Source organism: Cyprinodon tularosa, unplaced genomic scaffold (assembly GCF_016077235.1).
Source record: "Cyprinodon tularosa strain WSP-4 unplaced genomic scaffold, ASM1607723v1 ctg477, whole genome shotgun sequence".
Taxonomy (NCBI): Eukaryota; Metazoa; Chordata; class Actinopteri; order Cyprinodontiformes; family Cyprinodontidae; genus Cyprinodon; species Cyprinodon tularosa.
In genome coordinates, this window is record NW_024039204.1 from 134,666 (window position 1) to 155,760 (window position 21,095).

Below are 21,095 nucleotides of genomic sequence, written 5' to 3' on the forward strand. Positions count from 1 at the left end.
AGCTGACCGTGTCATTGAAGAAGCAACTTTTCTTTATTTCTAATAACCAGTCGCTGATAACTGTATTCATCAATCCCACTATAAGCTTACAAGCATCAAGATAGAAGGAAAATAATGAGAACTAAAGCTGGATTTAAAAAGTATGAGCAGCGACAGTAGAGAGAGGAAAATCAGGCAATGAGTCAGTCATGCTGTGCAGGAACATTTGCTTTCCCTGTAGGAAAAAAAAAAGCGTGTCTGAGTCCAAAATGCAATCAGGAGGCTTTGTGCTGCAACGGCTGCTATGACAGTGATTTCCCTCCTCTCTCCGTTCATATTCACAGGCAAATGAAAAGGAGAAGCATAAAGAAACTTCCTGAAACCTCCTATCTGCAAGAGCATGTGACCCCGACCGATTCAGCTTTGTGAATCGCACTCACTGGAGAGGAAGGGAGAGCAGGAAGTTCTCTGGTGTTTGGAGCTGAGCATCTCCAGAATCATTTACAGAACAGAGAAGGTAAAAGGGGCAAACTGATTGGCCCCTACGTCTGGGGAAAATCACTTTACATAATGCTAATTGCACATCCGCTGCAATTATCTTTCCATACTAATTACAGAAATGTTAATTGTAAAATTAGCATTTCTTTTCCTCGCCGTGTACAGTGTGAAAAGCTTATGTATAGCATGTGCAAAACTAGAAACATAAAAGAGATACAAGAACATTTTAGGACCCTGCTGTTACAAAACTGCTATGGAAGTCCTTCTTATATGAGAGCAAAACAGGAAGTGATGACGCACCTTAAAATTCCCTCACCTGTGAAGCATCTCTTAAACTGAAACTCTTCCTTACTTGTCAGTTTGTTTGTTACAAGGGGCTAGACTATTCTAGTGCGTTATATAAACAAAAAAAAACAATAAGTTGGTCCAAAACTGCAGCCAGACATTATATAGAATTATAACCTATTTTTAGTTACTCCTCACTGTTTCACTTTTAAAGCTTGTTATGCATTTCTCCAACTGAGCACATATCTTTTCAAGCTCAGGTTTTCCAGTGTTTCCAAAAGGAAGGCCAATAAAGGTATAGGGGAGGGCGTTCTTTTTCCGAGGGGATCATCAAAATAAGTGGTTCTCCTAATTGTCAATCACAGGTGAATTGTTTCTGCGCATGCACACTTTCAGCTCACCTTTCTCACCGCTGTTCTTTGAAAATGGCCGAGGGCCGTAAGATAAAAAGTGTCTACGTTGGAAGAGTTTTTTATGTGATGGCGTACAATGAAAGCAGAGGTCGGGCTTCCCACTGATTCTTCGGTTGCAAAGTTTCTACCTGACAGCGAAAGGTTGACATTTTATTTGGAGAAATCCATTTCACATCAATGCTACTAAAATGAGGAGAACTGGGCTTGTGCATGTGCTTCTTTTTTTTTAAGTGGAAGGGCTGGTTCTTAAAAAAAAAAAAGGAAAATTCTCTCCTGTACCTTTAACTCAACAACATTTTCTGGTAAATATATTAATAATTAAAGTTACATCTGGTCTGGTATTATTTTGTTACGTTCCACATTTAAAACTACTGCTCCCAAAAAACGCCTGGGGTCAAAACTTTTTTACACCAGAAATCAGAAATCAGTGTTTTTACTCTTATCACAAAGAATTTCGTAAATTTCATAAGTCTTTTTTTTTTATATAATTAAAAAGGGTTTTACACATTAAAGGAAAGGTGCAGGAGTGTTCCTAACTTCTTGGGTTGAGTGTTTTCTATTTTGTCAATCTAAAACATATCTTTTGTCTATTCCCAGCAAAAATAAAGAGTAATAATAATAATAAAAAATCTTCTTTCAAAGCCCAAACTGTATATATAATCAAAGATAATGTATGGGTGTGCCACAGTCTGACGAAAAATATCTGCAAATGTTCCTTTTTAAAAGAAGAGAATTACAAAAATTCTCCATTTGTAAGAGATTTGAATTGTTTACCACACTGAATAACTGACTGCACTTCTTCTTGCTCTGATCCTATGGATTGGACCGATGAAGCCTCTCCTTTTTTCTTCTGATACTTCTAAAAGAGCTGCTCCTTCCATCAATGCATTATCCTTTTTATATCAAATGAAGTACCTCAGAATGTGCTCTAATAATTTTCTTAGTGAGAAGATTCTTCTTAAACCCTGAAAAGGTCGTGGCAGATGACTGCTCACCACGACTGTGCAATTTGTCCTTATCCCTTTTCTTGTGCCTACAACTCCCCATTTATGCACCATATGCAGTTACTGAAGCAACATCTTATTTTGTTTTTGTTTTTTTCTCTCCATAGAAGGACTTTTAAATATAATTTTGGGATTAAACAAAAAAAAAAAACATAATTGATTCAGTAAGAAAAAGAAGACAAAGATTGTTTTGCATAGGGCAGGGGAAAGATGAAATGCATATAAACTATCAATTAATAAAAAAAAAAAACTAACTATTTATTTCAAACCCATGTGTTATGGTTCCAGTACACTGAGCCTCGGCAGAATATGACACATCTGGCATTCAGAAGATGTACTTCTACAATATGCCTTCCAGTAGCTCAGCAGTGAGAGTAGAAAACTATTTTCTATTTTTCAAAATAAATTAACCTTTCAAAGTTGGAAATGTAAACTTAGTGGTATTTAGAAGATTAAAAAATGATCCCTTTCGTTAAATACAAATTAGAACTGTAACAGTTTGGTTCCGGTGAGCATATAAATAAGAGAAAACAACACAAAATATCTAAATGTAAAAATAAAACAGCCTCTAAAAACTAATCTCCCTGATCTGCACTGTGTTTAACCAACATGTATGTAGTTTTTCTGTTGTGTTAAATGATCAGTGTGAATTAAAGGAAGTAGGACTGTGGTTGGTTCTAAAAGACTTTAAAGTTTAGGTTTTTATCTTTTTTGTTCTTCATTAGCCTAAAACCTGAATATTCTAATGGATCATCTAAATATATCTGAATGCCACACAAACATTTTCATTGGCACATCTCATCTAATTCCTACTCTGGACTAGGGCTGGGTGATATGAAGAAACTTAATATCACAATATCTTTGGGCTATATCACAATACACTATATATACGATATATATCACGATATGATCAAACAATCCTGCGAAGGACTGGTGACCTGTCCAGGGTGGACCCCGCCTCTGCAACGTAGAGAGCTAGAGATAGGCACCAGCACCCCTCGCAACCTCAGCTGGGATAAAGTGTGACGGAAAATGGAGGGATGATCAATTAACCTTGAAAAACTAATGTTTTTAGCCACATAGTGCCTAAAGTTGCATTGGTATATAGATAGAGGGTTTTCACAAAGTACAATATTGCAACATTAGAGCTCTTTCGTGGTCAACACTGGACCTTAAAAACAGAACATCCCAGCGGCCGAAAGGAACACTAGGGAAAAATCTGAAACACAATAAACATTTAATATAAAGAGGCTCTTTTATGCTCTTTTAAATTAGTCTTAATTTTCCACTGGATGAATTCTTAGGTGGTGGAATAAATTTGTGGTACTTCTAACTTTTGTGGCAATGGTTTTTCGGCATGCTTTGCCAAATACCGTATTTTGTTCGTCAATTCCAAACCACTGCCATAGTATTGATCCAGTGCTGTTTTATCTTCGGAACCAGCTCGTCTGGGTCCTGTTCAGACTTATTATCTATTTTAGCTTAGTCTTAGACTGTTGCCATAGCTCTCGCTGTCTTGTTGTCATAAGTAAACGCACATGCTCGTCGTAGTGCATGCCAGAACGCTTTCTACTTTGGAGGGGGAGCGAGTGATGCGTTTATAGCATGTGGGGGAAACTAAACTCCCAGTGAATTAAATACATAAAGATAAAGTCAGGCTATTGCCTATTGTTTTTAAATGTATACTCATAACTGATAAACTGTTGGGAGCGTTATCACAGATCCTTCCCCCCAGCAGCTGTAAGACTGTATAACCATCACTGCTCTCAACAATCTCAATAAGTTGTTACATTTAAGCTGATTTTGCACAGTTTCTGTCTTAGTCACTTAAATAACATGCTGCTGTCATCTTGCACATCTCTGATGTTGCGCAACTTTCCCATATCTTCTACTGTTAAAATTTCAACAGCTGTATATTAGTTATTTAATTTCCGGGTGACAGGACATCTCTCTCACTTTTTCTCTTATTTTTATACACTTTTTTTGTTATTTTAATGATTTTGCTGCTGTAAAACCACAATTTTCCTATTTTGGGACAATAAAGGATTTTTTTATTCTATTCTATTTTATTTTAAACTGTATAATACTTCTAACCAAAAACATTTAGTGTATTATCTTTTTATTGTTGTGAATAGGGATGTACGATATTGGGATTTTGGCCGATATCCAATATGCCGATATTTTAAAACTCATGTAGCCGATAACCGATATCGATACCGATGTTAAAGCTGGACAAAAATAAGTAGTCATTGAAAATAGAAGTTTGGTTATCCATTTCTGACACTTTGAAAAATAATATACTCAAATCTGTTTTCATACAGTATGCTGATATCAAATTGATTTTTTTAAAACACGGTATCGATCTATTTTACTTTCAAAATCTCGTGAAATTTCATCATTCTGTTACAAACTCTCGTGATATTTTGCAAATTCTTGTGAGATTTTGTTAGTAAAATAGATCGATACCGCGTCAATATATCAACATATAAAAATATGGCAAAATTTCATGAATTTTCGGGGGATTTCGTAGCATAACGATGACATATAGCAATATTTCATTAGTAAAAGAGATTGATATGGTGTTTTTAAATGGCAATATATCAGCATATGAAGATATTGTGATATTTTAATGTATCAATATTTTTTCCCTCGACTTTAGAAGTTTTTAAGTCTGTAAAAAAGAAGTTTTTGAGGAAGAAGAAGAGTAGTATTTTTTATTTTTTTTAGACTTTAGAAACTCAGAAGCTGATCAAATATCGGGTTAAATATCGGTGGGGAGGCCGATGTCCAATATTCAGTTTTAAGGCCGATACAGGCCGATACCGATAGGGGGCCGATTATATTGTGCATCCCTAGTTGTGAAACATGTTTATTTTAAAAGCATGTTTCACAGCTTGAATTTTGTTGCCCTTTAAATCACCTCCCAGAGTCAGAGATTGAAATAAAAGGTATTTTGTTGAAAGTGACGCATGCCAACTGTCTTTTTTTTGATGAAAATCAAGTTAAAAAAAAATAAAAGAAAAAGAGAAAAAAAATATCAGACAAAAAATTTGAAAAATAAATGTTAGAAAAACATAAGAGATTAGATTTTTAAGCCATATGGCCAAGCTCCAGCTTGTGGTGCCTTTGGATATCATCTGACAGTTTCCCTGATATCACATAGCTAAAATGAGCTGGGGGAAAAAAGTTAATCTAAAGAGAATTAAAAGATGCAAACATTTCTGAAACAACTTAAGTAGAAGCAAAATGGTTCCTCAGGTTCTGCAGTTCTAATCTTGGTAATTTAATACCATTATCCTTTCAATACACACAGCACCTGTAATATAAGTGGCCTGTTCTTTATCGGAATAGCTCTCCATGTGCAGCCTAATGCTCAATATTTCAAACCTGTGCTCCGGTCGCCACCTCACTAAGAAATAGAGTGCAGGGAAGAGGCAAGATGATCTCATCCCTCTCTGAACTGCAAAGTTGTGACTATGAAAAAAACAACCATAAGAAGGATGGATAAAGAAGTGAGGGATGGGAGCAGAGGGGAAAAAATGATGGAGAGGCTTCTGGTAGAAGAGGGGGTAGGTGATAGGTAAGAGGATGTTGAAGAGTGCCAAAAAAGAAAAAAAAAAGGAGGAGGTGGTTGGAGACATTGGGATCTTTAGGCCAATGGCACATATAGGGGACTATGTTTACTAATGGACACCATCAGTCATCCACCCATGTTGCCCTGGTGATATCGGAGCGCACTCATAAAATAAAAGACACATCGAGAACAGAGAAAATGGAACATATCAGCGTGAGTCTGCAGATCTATGGCTAGCCTACAGACAATGTTATCCACTCAAACCTTTTTTTCTTTTTTTTACAGGCTCTGCACTCCCAGGCAAAGGAAACACACATTTTACTGTCTTCTAAACATTAAAAGCAATATTTGAGAGGGGAAAAAAGTACGCCTTTCTATGGAAAAGAGGCAAAGAAATGGAAACAGATCAAAAGGCTGCATGTTCTACACTGAGCCTTTTTACTTTACTGGAAACAGGAGACGACATAAACAAGACGACGGCTGAAAATGAGTGTTTCAACTTAAATGTCATGTCTTACATTGAGGGGCTTACAGTAGGAGGATGACTCAGAGTGTACATTCACAAAACACTGAAGGGAAAAAAAGAAATATGTTTAAAAATAAACAGCCAAGCAATTTTCAAGTTTCTTAAATGCGTTTTCTTTGTTTACCCTTTGTGTTGCCGAGCCATTCTACCAGAACATTTCCTACATGATTGTAGGAAACACTTAAAAACAACTTAATGTTACGCAAGTTTGTTTTTTTTACAGAGATCAGAAGAAGAACAACAAAACAAAATGGATGTCTTCAAGGGATTATGGAAAATGACAACAAAACAATTAGGTTATATAACGAATCTTTAATATAAGCATAATTACAGGCTGGTACAGTTTTTACCAAAAAGCTGTTGTTTTTTTTTAAATAAAGTAGCTAATATTAACATTATTTTACACCATGACAAAGACATGCATGGCAAAACCTGCAGGAGCTTTGTGGGTTCATTCAAGGTGCATATTAAAGAGACATTTTGTAACTTTTTACTGAAATATATCCTTAAAATATTAGTTTTATTTGATCCTTTATGACTAAAACAAGGTTTGATGATCAAACTGACACCTCAGTAGTTTAGCCTTGATGTATCTATAACCCTGTAGCCTATTTTTCCTGATTTTGCTTCGGGTCGGAAGGTCCCGAGTCGTTTCTGTGGATAGGACATCAAGAGCATAAATGTTGACATAGAGAACAACAGAAGCCTTACAGTCAAGATTAATTTTGTGGATACTCGGGGATGACCAGCATCCAGTCAACCATCCAGCATCCAGTCAACTCAGACACCAATAGCAACTCCAGGTACGGTGGCTGCATTTCTGTCTTTTGGCATTGACAGTTTTCTACATCATTAGAGAACTTTCATGACTCTTTAAGTATACGTTCGATTTAAAAGAGTGTCATTTGTCTTAGGCGTGCAGGTGGCGCAGTGGTTAGCGGGCACAGAGGCCTTAGTCCTCGACGCAGCCGACCCAGGTTCCGATCCGACCTGTAGTCCTTTGCCGCATGTCTCTCCTCCTCTCTTATGCACCCTTTCCTGTCAGCCTACTGTCGGAAAGGCGAGCCACTGGTGCCGTGAAAACAAAAAAATAAAATAAACAAATTCATTTGTATATTAGAGTATTTAAAAAGGGTAACCGCAACATTTGTACTGATTTTTGTGAAAACTTTGAGTTGCAACCAATAATTTGCTCATTTTCCCGTTTCCTGCCCATCACTTATCACTTAGATTTGTTAACAGCTGGGGGCACCAAAGGAGGTCCATTGAGCAGTTCAAAGACATCAAATGTATCCAGAAGCTGAATTAATAATGCATTTTTGCTTGTGTCATGTGTTTACCTGTATGCTCCTATTGTCCCCTTTGCTGAGCCACTTAAACACCTGAATTTCCTCAGTGTGGGGATATAAAGGACACTTTACTCTATTCCATATAACATATATATATTCTAATAATATATTATAATATAACAAGCTGCACTTTGTAATAGTGGTATGGCGTATACTGGTATTCCATAGTTCATTGCATTCTGATATATTGGGCACTAATTTTCATGCAGATATGTTTCATTCTGCATGCAAGCAAACGGCTGTACAGCAAACCATGTTAATCTAAGTTAACATGACAAAAGTAGTAATATTGTTCACAAGATGGTAGGTTCATATATTTTGTAAGCCAAGGGGATTAATGTCTTTATATGGATGAGCTTAGAAACTGTGCTCTGAGTATTAATTGTGTCATTACCATAACGGCTGTAAATACACTACCTCTCTATATTAATATAAAAACCTACAGCTTACCGTGGGGAGCATTTTTCCTGTTAGCAGAAAAGAATTAAGTGTTTGTCATCCAGTGATGATTTATACCTCATTATCAAACATGGGAAAACAAACGTTTCTAGTCATTTAATAATTTCTTGGAGAAAAAACTCATAAATAGTAACCTAGGTATATTTAGAAAGAAAACCGTTTTGTAAAGATGATTTCATTTATTAGAGGAAACAAGCCTCCAATACCAATCTAGCACTATTTGCCTCCTAAATATAGTAGCTGGTTTTACAGCCTTGACATTAGGTGATAATTCGTATTGACTATTCATATCTTTTAAACCATAATGATGATTTCGGTATTGGATAGAACTTGAGCAAGGAGGGCCTGGTTATTGTCAGGCTACAGCATCTTAAATAGATCCCAACTCTGGTTAGGACTCTCAAACTGTTCATATTATTGTTTTTTTTTAGCCATTCAGGTGTTTTCTTTGTCACTCCCCTAATGAACTGGATAAGTTTGCTTAAATTAATGGTAAAGAACTGATGGCAAGACATCTACTTCAGGATTTTCTGATAGAAAGCACAACTTGTGCAGCAAATCTTTAGTATTACTGCTAATGTATTGAGATGCTCACATTCCAAAAGTTTCCCGTTTGTCTGACTCCTCCAGAAAATTCTTGTCCAAAAGTCTTAGGGGAGCTTTAGGATGTTTTTTTGGGATATGTGAGATGTACCTCTATGTGGTCAGCTACAGTTCTGACAGAGGAACACTATCACTGAATCATTGGAATGGACATAAGATGAATATAAGCACAAGTAAGTTTGTAGGGCAGAAGAAATTAATCGGATTAATCAATAATTGAAATAATCGTAAATTAATTTGGTAGTCGATTAATCGTTAACTTGAGTATAGAGACTCTGAAACTTGCCTTTACCTGAGAGAGCAACCCACTTAGAGCGGTAATTATATCAAAATTTGTAAAATAAATATGTGTATATTTTGCATTTAATCTTAATAAAAATGTTTTCATCCATCAGTATGCTCAATCCAGAACTCCTCAAGTGGAAAATTTTTTATTTCACCTGGTTTCATTTCATAAAAAATCTTCTTTAAGGTGCCTTTGGCTATCCGAATATGAATCAATTTATTGAAAAAATTATGTAGAATAATCATTTTACTAAAAAATCTTTATTTGCAGCCCTAGAAATTTGAATTCTGACCATGACTCACAAAATTTCTTAAGTCGTAGAATCCAATTCATAACTAGGGCTGCAAGATGTTACAATAAAAATTGTACTGGTGCCAAAATTGGTGAATATCACAATGACCTTATCTTTCACGATGGGTCAATTTTATTATTTCTCATCAGTCTTTCCATCTTTCCGTGACCTCTATTCCTTTAGACAACGCCGTTTGTGTCCAGTGGGAGTATCTGCCACCATAGGACTCTATCCACCTAATTATTACATTACAATGTAAAATAGAAATTCAGAAAACTTTCACAATCTACCTTGGAGTGGTGAGTGAAAATGAATTTGGGTTTAAAAAAGATGTGGTCAAACACTAATTTTCGATTCTGAAACTTTACATTATGGCAGAAAGGTGAAAACTAGACTTGAATGTACTCTATGATTAATTGATGTGTGATTACACAAACTGAACGCCCTCAAATATGAACATTTAAAACAATGCAACAAAAGAAAAAAAATACATATTACATACACATACCCTAAATGAAAGCACTGCAAGCAATAAAAAAGGTTAGATTGCTGTTCACTCAGCTCTGATACCCCAAGCTCTCCATTGTTCTATTTTTTCTGATGTACCGAACACGTCGCACCGCAAGAAACTAATTTGCTTTGAGGGTACAAATAACCTGGCCCTTTCAAACATCTCAATAACGGCACATGAAGCCCTGGAGAGAAGTCTGAGCGACAGCAGCGGTGAAAGCACAGAGTGTTTAGCTCTACCTTGCGGGCTCAAATGCTTGCTCGTCAGGCTTTTCATTCTCATTTTGACGCAGGCTATTAAGGTCATAACGAAAGACAACACCTTTACAGAACAATCCATGTTCTGACATTCCTGTATAGACCATTACAGGCAGGTGGATCTGCAGGCAACTGTATTGGAGGGGTTGTATATAACGTCATTGTATAATAGAAGGACAAACCTAATAATATTAGAATAAGGATTTTTTTTTTTTGTGCACCTTTGCAAGGTATGAAGTATTTTGGACAAGGGCTAAAACAGTTAATCAGATTAATCGTGATTAATCGAATCGTTTAATGGAGTATAGAGACTGTAAAATATGCTTTTAGCTGTCAGAGCAACCCACTTACAGTAATTATATCACTATTGTAAAAAGATATATAAACATTTTGCATTTAAGATTAAAAAAAAAAAATTCATCTATCAAAATGCTCTATCCTCTTCCAGTGGAAAAGTTTTATTTTCACCTGGTTAATTTCATAAAAAGTCTTCTTTCAGGAACCTTAGCTATCAGATTATTAATTGATTAATCGTAAAAATAATCAAAAGATTAATAGATTGGCAAAAGAATTGAGAGTTGTAGCCATTTTTTTGACCTTCAAGAGTGATCCATCAGACATTTAAATCTGATTAACTCCTGCAAGGCTTTTTTTGTTTTATTTATACTAATAAACTACTCTCATATTTAATTGTTGCCTTGCACTATTTAGATGCACATCATCTCTGGAGGCTGTGAAACGATTCTCTGGGAAATCAGTTTGACAAACTACATTAAAAAAAACAGCACAATCTGTTGTTATAAATTAGAGATGATTGAATTCCACTAAGGAGAAAGTATATTGTATTGTATATATAGAGCAGAGTTCCCCAATTAACCCTAAAACCAGCTCTCCCTATAGTAACTGTGAATCCAAACCTAGGTAAACAAGGGCACTGACTTAGATTGGTGTACCACTAAAATCTCATTATGTGTCTTTATAATATGTTTCTGACTTTGAAGAAAAAACTACGTTTCTACTTTGTTTGGTTTTACCTCTCTCCCCAACACACATTAATAGAAAACAGCCATTGCTGTAAGATTTAGCAATAGTTACTGCACTAAAATGACTAATTGCTAATGAAGCACAAAGATGTCCTAAACATAGGTTCTTAATATTGTTCCATTTTATACCAATGTTGTATCTACCTGTTGCTTTTCCTAACCCGTCAATCTTACACAATTACACATATTATGTAATGTTGCCTGTGCCAAAATTTTAATTAATAGCCATTTATTGCTAAGTTACCATATTTTCCGGACTATAAGCCGCTACTTTTCCCCACACTTTGAACCATGTGGCTTATAAGAAGGCAGAGCTTTTCTGTGGATTTTTCCTAACTGCCAGAGGGATATGGAGGACCAATCCTGCCATAATTAAAAATAAATACAGAAATAAATAGATGCTCCAAAAATAAATAAGCATACAATTAATTGCCCCCCAAAAATACAATAAATAAATAAGAGGGAGAAGTCGAAGTTGGAAATGAAAGAATAAGGGGCTAGTTTTTATTTAGCACAACAGGCTAGCAGCAGGCACGACGGAGAACAAAAAACCCAAATTCACATATTTTGACAAGTATTTGCCTCATTAAATGTGCCGAACCAATGAAGAGACTGGGCCCAACTACTGGAAAGCTGAAATAAAGAGCTGACAAAGCCCCATCTTAAAGTAGAAGCTAGCCAACAAGCTAACAGGAGCCAGCATCTTCTATATCCCTACTCTAGGGGGGATATATGTAGAGCTCCCCCTACAGGTCTGGTGGGAGACAGTTCAGTAGATACCAGCGGCTTATAGCCGCTGCAGCTTATATATGTACATTTACTTTTTTTTTTTTTTTTTTTCAAAAAACTTAGTGGGCACGGCTTAAGAGTGATTTGCGCTCTATAGTCTGGAAAATACGGTAAACATTTATCAAGCCATTTTACCAAAAACAACTTTGAGCATAAACAGCAATGGTTTAAAAACCCTTGAGATGACGACAGGAGAAGGTTGGCAGGAATTTAAGGTCCATCTCCTCTTAACAGTTGTGACGGGGTTCTATTATGACTTGGTAAAACACATTAATGACTGGCCAATGCCAGAGATCACTTCAGGGATTTTTATTGAGTTAGTTTTTCTTCTGGTGAACAAAGATGGCTGGTGCAGAATATTTACATGGATGTTCGCGGCAGGTTAAAATCAGAAAAAGAGCAGTCAGAATCCATCACCTTCAGTGTGACGTCTCAGGAGTCCAGCCAAAGACTCCCTCCCTGTGGAACAGAAGCCTGCTTTTAAAGCTACAGGCTCCACCCACAGAAAGTAAAAATAAAACAAAACTAACCAAATACTTCTAACTCAAATGAACTAAGTGTACAAAAATAATGATGTTAATGATAATACTAATAATAATAACAAAACAATACTAATGAGAAAATAAAAATAAACTTGTAATAAAAATACAATACTCAATTTAATACAAAATACTCAGTACGTTCTGATGACATCACTACATCATCACGTCACTCCCTCCCGGTACAATCTAGAAATAACCCTGTTTGAAAATGGAAGCAGAAAATATTCTTAGTTGAAAATAAACAGGTTAGAGTGAATGTTAAATGAAACCGGAACACCGCGTGTGCACCCACGATTAACAACGCCAGCCCAAGCTGCAACAAAAAGTAAGCGAGCGATTGGGTACGTGTATGTGTGTGCGCACGCTGACACGGACTTATAACTAAGTCCCGGCTGATGACGGCTCCTCTATCACAACAGTACATTGTTTAAATAAGAGCTGTGTTTTTATATCCAAAGAGCCATTTAACCCTGAGTCAAGCTGCATAAAAATCATTTAGAGTTGAAATATTACTTAACTTTTTGAAATAAAACATAACACATTATTTTAGTTAATATTTACCTTATGAAATCTGTTCTAAATCTTAAAAAAGCCAACAATTCAGATGTATTATTACCTTATAATATAAGGAAATGCATAAAACAATTGATAAACATGATGCATGGATTTTTTTTTCTATAGGGTACCCTTTTTATGTAAAAAAAAAAAATAAATAAACGATAACACAATTTCCAAGCAAATTAAAAGAAAAATAGCACTAAAAACCAACACAGGTTGTAACAACCATGATTTAGACTACAGTAAAATGTACCTGAAGTTTGATTAACAATGTTTATGTTATTGTATACAGACCCAGAAACATAAATAGCACTAAATGTTGAGTTAAAGAAGCTCCATAACAGTAGATATTCTCCGTAGATAAATAAAATCTAACTTCAGCAGAAAAATATTTCAAATTAGAAATCACTGTTGAAACTGCAAATGGATGGGCATAATAAACAAGACAAGCACAGAAATTAAAACTGATGCTTGTTATACCCTGAAGATGAGCCGTAATGGAAGTAAAGAATGACAGAGTCGGGGAGGATTTGTGTGCAAGGACCTTTCTGTCATGGTCAGGAAAGGTCAGCTCGCACACTGGGAAGCATGATGGATGTGTGCCGCCCAAAGAAAGAGACAATATAATGAGCGTGATTTACACTTGAAACTAGTTTGGATCCAAAAGTCAACTGACAATAAATCATCATAGAGGCATTTAAAACTGGAAACACAATCGATGCATCATCATTCCTAAAAGTTTTTTTTTCTTTTCTGATAAGCTGAAATGAAAAACAAGGATGTTAATTTGAAAAGCCCGGGCTTTAAATGTCATAATAAGTGTGAATCTTAAGTTTGTGAAATCTAAAAACCGGAGACTCCATGCATCCCCTGTCCACATTTAATATCAGTAAATCCTTCATTTCATGAGTTGATAGAACCCAGTTTTTATCCTCACAATTTTCTATAGCAGCACAAGCACGAGTCAGAGCGTGGCTTAAATGCCATCCAGCTTGTGCTCGCAGCGATAAGGGAATTTTCCTGTGACTCATATGCAACGTCTCTCTGAAGGTCTGAGGTATGTAAAAGGAGAGCGGAGGGAATGAAGTTTGCAGCTGCTCAGCAATCTTTTTCCAAGTCAATTAATTTCCACTGCAGAGGAAACTGCACTTAACATTTCCAGTTTCCCCCCCTCTGATGTTCAACAACCTCACCAGTGCTGCTCAGCCTGTTTACTTTTGCTCCATTAAGGCCGGGCAGACATGAAATGGAAGCTGCCCTGTGGCCAAAATGAAGGCGCAAACTATATAAACTGGAACAATTCTGTGAAATGAGCAAGCGTCTTGAAGTGGGTTTCTAAAAATAGACGCGCTCTTACCTTTATTCCTTGCTTCCAGACCCTTTAATGTTTGCTCTTTGAGTCGGTCAGCCTCATGTTTCCTCCTCCTCTGCTCCTCTAATTTGATCTGCAGATCTTCAGCAGCCCGCTGAAGCTCCCTGAGCTGCGCCTGCAGAGAGACAACAAGGCAAACATGATTAGATCAAACTTTCATTGTTATAATTTAAGAACTTTGAGATTTCTGCATTCCTATGCCAGAGCTGTAAGTGTCCTTGCCAGCATGCATAGCCTTTTAGTTTTACTATATTTTGTGTTAACGCTATAAAGTTTCAGCAGGCAGGGCCATGGATTTTTTTTCTAGGGAGTCTTACTATCTTTTTTTATCAATAAATGTCAATAATGGCTTTCTCCAGAAGTGTTTGAAAGGTAAAAAAAAAAAAATATATATCAATCGTTTTTTTTCCAAGGATGTTTTTTTTTTTCCTTCAGAAGAAGGAATTAGATCACAATCGATACAGAGCAGATTTTTCAGACCGAATGGGGTCGTTCAATACTAAACATGTTGGACCTATCAAAGGCTGCTTATAACACACGCGCCCTACTTTCATAGGATGTATAGATGGTCACTGTTAACTAGGGCTTTCCTCTTTAGATCACTATCAAACCCTAATGTTAAAGTCTGAATCTGACCTCAATGCCACACTTTGAATAGTATTAGAAAAGTAATTTTATTTTTTTACTTTTCCAATGTCAACACCGTGAACTATATTGTATTTTACTGAGATGTTGCAAGAAAGACCACGACAAATGAAAACTTTCTTTAAAAACTGGAAAGTGGGGTTAGAGTAAAAATATGCACGCACAGGCGAAGGAGGGGGTCACTCCAGTGGCTGGAAGTTGTAAGGGATTTTGCTAGGAGCTGCAGGGAAGTGGGCTGCCATTCGGCTGGCGTTTGACTGGGAAGGGCCATTTTGAATGGCTGCTACTGTACTACCTTTTACTGCAATCACAGGTTAATGTTGCTTAATCTTGTCAGGTTTCTAATTCAATTCGATTCAGTTTATTTATATAGCGCCAATTTAGAACACATGTCATCTCAAGGCACTTTACAGTTTACCAGATCATACAGTCAAATTGATTAAAAGTTTTCTATCTAAGGAAAACCAGTTGATTGCATCGACTTATTGACTCAAATGCAATCCCTCACACTAAGCATGCTTGTAGCGACAGTGGAGAGGAAAAACTCCCTTTTAACAGGAAGAAACCTCCATCAGAACTAGACTCAGTGTGAGCGGCCATCTGCCGAGGTCGACTCTAGTCGCGTCAAACCTTTTTGCATGTATTTATGCTTGATTGAACTTAATACATTTGTTTTTATTGAGATATAAATGTGAATATGTCAAATTTAATTTGCATTTTCAAAAATAATGAGACAGGTATTTGATACTATTTATAGGTCTGTCCTAGGGGTATGCCGCTATTTCAACAGTCAGTCCAGCTAAATGTTAAGACTTCGACAAACTTTTTGTATATTTCGATGCATATAGCTTTTTAGTGAATGATCAGCTTACAACAGTGGATTGCACATTTTCATTTAGAAAGTGCAGCACTGATCAAGAATAAACAGTGCAGGATAAAAGGAAAATCCATTTAAAGTCATGGTCCAAAAGGCAGTGATATGGAAAGGTTCAGAGCAGCGCAAAATAAATAAATATGGTGCAAAATGCAGTAGAACATTGAGTTGTGTTCTATTTAAAGGGATTAAAAAATAAAAATCAGCCAAGCTGGTAGTGCAAATATAATGTTTTCAAGTGTAATGCAGAGTCTTGATTAGAGTTTCAACAGTTCAACAGTTGGATGGAAGCGAGGAAACCGCTATTGCAGAACCTGCTGGTCGAATGCTGCATCTTCCCATAGGTCAGTAGGGAGAACAGTCCAAGTGTTTGGAGCCACAACTGTTGGGGTCTTATAAATAATGAAAGTTCTTATATAAATTTCATCTGTGATGTACTACTATTTTTTGCATTGTAGAGGTTTAAAAAAAAATGTTCACAAAACACAGGCTGTGTGTATATTTTTTGTTACCTCTTGCAACTTTTTTCTGACTCTTCTCTCCTTATACAATTTTAGTTTCTTTTTAATTCTACATCCCCATCTCCTTACCACAACATCCCCTTTTTTTAAACTAAAACATTTTCAACAGTGTTTGTTTGTGCATCAGTATAGACTTTTAAAATCAGCTTGATCAGACTGACAGCTGATCACACCCCAAACACAACCCATCATCACTCGCTGTAACAGAGCAATTTGCATCAAAGAGGACCAGCTTCCTCTCTGAAAATGTGTGTCCATGCATGGATTTGTGTGTCGACTCTGCTTTCCATTGTCTCCTCAGAGACGATGGTGATGCACTGATGGATTCTGGGCGTTTCAGCCAGGGATGACTACCTTTCTAGGCCACGCCGTTTGCTTGGGAACCTTCAGTCTGCAGCAGTGATTTATGGGCTCTATTACAAGAGCAAAAGAAGATTTCTACTTGCAAAAACACAACTAAAATGGAAGGAACGCCTATAAAGAAATTTCTATAAACAACCTAATAGGAATTAGGTTCCAAAAGCTTTGATGTGTAAGATCAAGACCTTAAGTCAATAAGTTATTTTGTTAGATTAAGCTAAAAAGCTGTTATAGCTTTTTAGTCATCTAGGACGTGGAAAATCACTAAAAGCTTTTAAAAACAATTAAAATATTGAGTGAAGTTAGTTTTTCTTGAAGAAGTTTTGCTCTGCATCGTGAAAAGAAACCGAAAACTGCCAAACAGCTACAAGAATTCAAGTATTATATTTATATGTTTGTTTGTTTTTTTATTACTTTTGGAATAGCAAAAACATAAAACTACACTTGTACTTCATTCTGAAATTGACAAAATTTGAAGAATTTGAAGTATAGATCAAAATGAGCAATCCCCACCCCTCAATCATTGTCGTGGTTCGAACTCGAATACTAAGCTTGGAATAAACGATGAAACTCAAGCTCAGCATGAAAGGCTGTTTTATTTAACATTTGGTGAACAGATTCATTTTAATTAAATCCTGAAATTTCACTCAAAAAAAAAAATTGATAACAGAAGATTTGTCTAGAAGTTGGGAACCATGAGCAAGAAGAGTTCACATTTCAGTTGCACAATGGTACTGAGGTACACTGGCAATATCAAGAGAGACAGTGAAGAACTAGGGGAAGCTTTAGCCTGGATCTGCCATTCAGCTGGCAGGAAGAAAAGTCATGGGGGGGGAATACAAGTATAGATGTTATAAAAAAAAAAAAAAAATACGGTTGGTAAAGAGAAAAAAACTGTACTTAATGTGTCTGGAAAATTGCCAGAAAAGCTTTTTTTTTCCATTCGAAGTTTTAATACAAGCAAAAGGTTTAGCAAGTGAAACAGATTTCTAAAATTGCTCCTTAACAAAAGCAGTTCTGTGCTCTGCTTAAAGTGGCCTAGAAAATAGGTGAATTCTAAACAGAGCATTTTAATGTAATCCATAAAAAGTCACAGAGCTGCAAAATGTGCAGCAGCATCAATGAATATGTCTGAAGAACATATTTTAAAGCGGCAGTGGGTGATTGTTGGCCCATATTTTTAGACTTTTTTAATAGATGAAAGAGAAAAAAGGAAAAACAAAACTCAAACCATATTGCCTAATTTCAAATCCACTTATCAACAATTGTTCAAAATCTTTTTTTTGTTGATCCTGGGGGCAATAATAATGCCAGGTGTCTGTATGTGTGAGCACTCAGCTACTCTAAATCTATCCCTGTGTGCGAAAATAGATCTATAGAAAACACAATATCCATCTATTTATCTAGAATTAATAAAAACTGAAATTGCATTTCCGAAATAATATCAAATTTTCTTACAATGCTCAAATTCATGTAGTCATATTCACATAATAATCACTCAGGAGGACATTTATATGAATGAATATCAAATTCGCCTTCAGGACTATATAGAGAGCTTACAAAACAGTTTTGCTATACTTTCAGCATCTTATACATTTTTTTTTCTCAAGTTTAGCAATAATCAAAGATATGAAATGATGTTCTCCGAAATGTTTAACCCATGAGAATCAGACTCAGGCAGGCAATAGCATGGACACAAAAACAGGTACGAGTGATGGGACAGAAGACGTGACATGACACATACTTACAGTAGGGCGTTTATTTAAACATTTATTAAGCAAATGGATTAATCTGTTGTTTATTTTATTGATTAATCAGTTGGTAATCGGATAGCCTAAGGTTCCTTAAAGAAGACTTTTTGTTACATTAAACCAGGTGAAACTGGATAGGGCATACTGACAGACAAAAAAGATTTTTATCCTAAATGCAAAATGTTTACATATTTTATTTTTTACAATTTTGGTGCAATTACTGCTCTAAATGGGTCACTCTGTCAGCTAAAGGCACATTTTAGAGTCTCTATTCTCCGGTTAACGATTATTTATTAGTAAATTAGTTGAAAATTAATTCAATAATCAGTTAATCAGGATAAATCCGATTAATTGTTTCAGCCCTACAAGTTCTCTGTTGAAATTTATGACAGAAAATGTCAACTTCCTAAAATCAGAGGGAGACACATGCCTAGAAACTCAAAACAATCTATGAAAACAGACAACCTTGAATACCTGGCAGAAACAATGCCAAATGCTCAGACTGAAATAATTTTACAATTAAAAAAATTTAAAAAAAGTATAAAAATAACCTTCAGCAATGCAAACGAAAGATCGCTGTAGTTTAGGGCTGAAATAATCGATCAGATTAATCATGATTAATCGATAATTGAAATAATCATCAACTTACGTTAACTGGAGTATAGAAACTGTAAAACATGCCTTTAGCTGACAGAGAAACACATTTAGAGCAGCAATTGTACCAAGATTGGAAAAAAAAATGTTAAAATTTGCATTTAAGATAAGAAAAAACTTTTCATATGTCAGTGTCCCCTATGCAGAACTCCTCAATTGGAAAAGTTAAAGTTCCCCTGGTTTAATTTTGTAAAAAATCTTGATTAAGTAACCTTTGGTTATCGATTATTAATCGAAAAAATAATTGACAGATGAATTGATTTGCAGAATAATCGTTATTTGCAGCCCTACTGTAGTTAAATGTTGATTCTACCTCCTTGAATTTACAAAGCCTTATAGATAAAAAAAAAAGCTGTCAGCAGACTTTCTTCTTCTGCATGTAATAGTTTCTAAACAGCATTTTATGTTGATTTAAATGTAATTCATATGGTCTTTAGTTTACATTCATGACCCTTACCATCACAGAATGAAGCTTAGGTGATCTGCAAACAGTAAATTTGTCCTCAAGTGGTCAAATAAAACCACTGTCTCCTTTGAGATATTAAATACATATATACATATCTAAACTAATCTTCTATTTTCAATAAAATTACCTAGAATAACTGCTGCTTTTTGCTGGATGAGCTATTCAGTGCAAAAACAATGTTTTGAAACATTGCATTAGAGTTTACATTGCTTCGTTGAATATTTTATAATGAAGAAATCCATACAATAAACCATAATATGCAGATATCAGTGACAGGAATAATCTATATGCTCATGAAAGAAGAACATTCAGACAAGTAGGGTTTGCATTATAAACTGGCTCTGACTGTACAACAGGCGTATGAAGCAGCAGGTGCTGTGAACATGCACACATAAAACAGCACCTCAGAGCACAAGCTGCTCCAAAGAGAAATCCTCAGAATCCTGCACATCTGAAAGGAAATTAACCTCGACGTCCCCCATTCCTCAAGTGTGTTAGCCAGCTAGCCAGGTGATAACAGTGCAGTTACAATGTGGCAATAAGAAGCAAGTGAGGTGAAAAGTTAATTCGATGTGCAAAGGAAAACAAAAACAAACAAAATCTTCACAAGACGCAGAAAACTAGAAGCAGACATGCACATTTCTATGAGATTTTTAGGGGGAAAAAAACATATGTTTTTTTTTTTTTTTTTTTTTTTTGGCCTACTGTCAGAATGTGCACATGGTTTTGGTTTCAAGTAAACGCTCTAAAATTAGGACTGGAGATGCAAATTTTGTCCTCATTATATTTTGTTTTTAACTTATCCCAGGGCTTTAGGGAATATATAGTATCCCATATTTTTTCTAGGGTTGATTATCTGGGTTTCTCTCATTGGATAATTTAAGTTTAATCTTTAATTTAATGCAGGTACAAACAAAACAAACCACTTGAATAATTTTTTTTAAATATGCAAAGACTCAAAAATAACATTTGATTAATTTGCAATTCAACAAGTTCAACACGAAAGAGATGCACCAGTCACAGTTTGGTGGCCAATTTTCTATCTTGAGTCTTTGAAAGGCTAAAACCTGGTAGAACTCATTGTAGCCAAATTGTTCATTGATCACCTACAGTATTAGCCATTCAAAGTTTCCCCACTTTCCTTGATGAGCCCTTGGATGGTCCCCTAGAATTCCTTTTTAAACATCAATCTTTTTACCAAAATATTCTTTCTTTCATGATTTGTGGACATTAAGATCTAAAGAGAAGTGTTATGTCCTGGTCAGACCCTGTAATTCAGTGAAAGGGTTGAATCAGAGTAAAAAAATATGCACGCCCAGGTGAAGGTCAGTGGCTGGAAGTTGCAGGGGGTTTTGATGGGAGCTGTAGGGAAGTGGGCTGCCATTCACCTGGCGTTTGACTGGGAAGAACCATTTTGAATGGCTGCTACTGTAGTGAAGCACCATGAGTAAGAGAGATCTGGTTTTATTGCCTAAAAACAAGGA

At 35.8% G+C, this 21,095-nt stretch overlaps 1 protein-coding gene across 1 annotated transcript in view; it reads right to left on the bottom strand.

Annotated features, from left to right (window-relative positions):
- LOC119794366 (glucosidase 2 subunit beta-like) overlaps positions 1-21,095 on the bottom strand; it is a 165,061-nt gene that overhangs the window by 128,876 nt on the left and 15,090 nt on the right. The window contains exon 6 of the mRNA XM_038301890.1: positions 14,326-14,455. Within this exon, the coding sequence (XP_038157818.1) occupies positions 14,326-14,455 (130 nt within the window). The remainder of the gene's footprint in view (positions 1-14,325; positions 14,456-21,095) is intronic.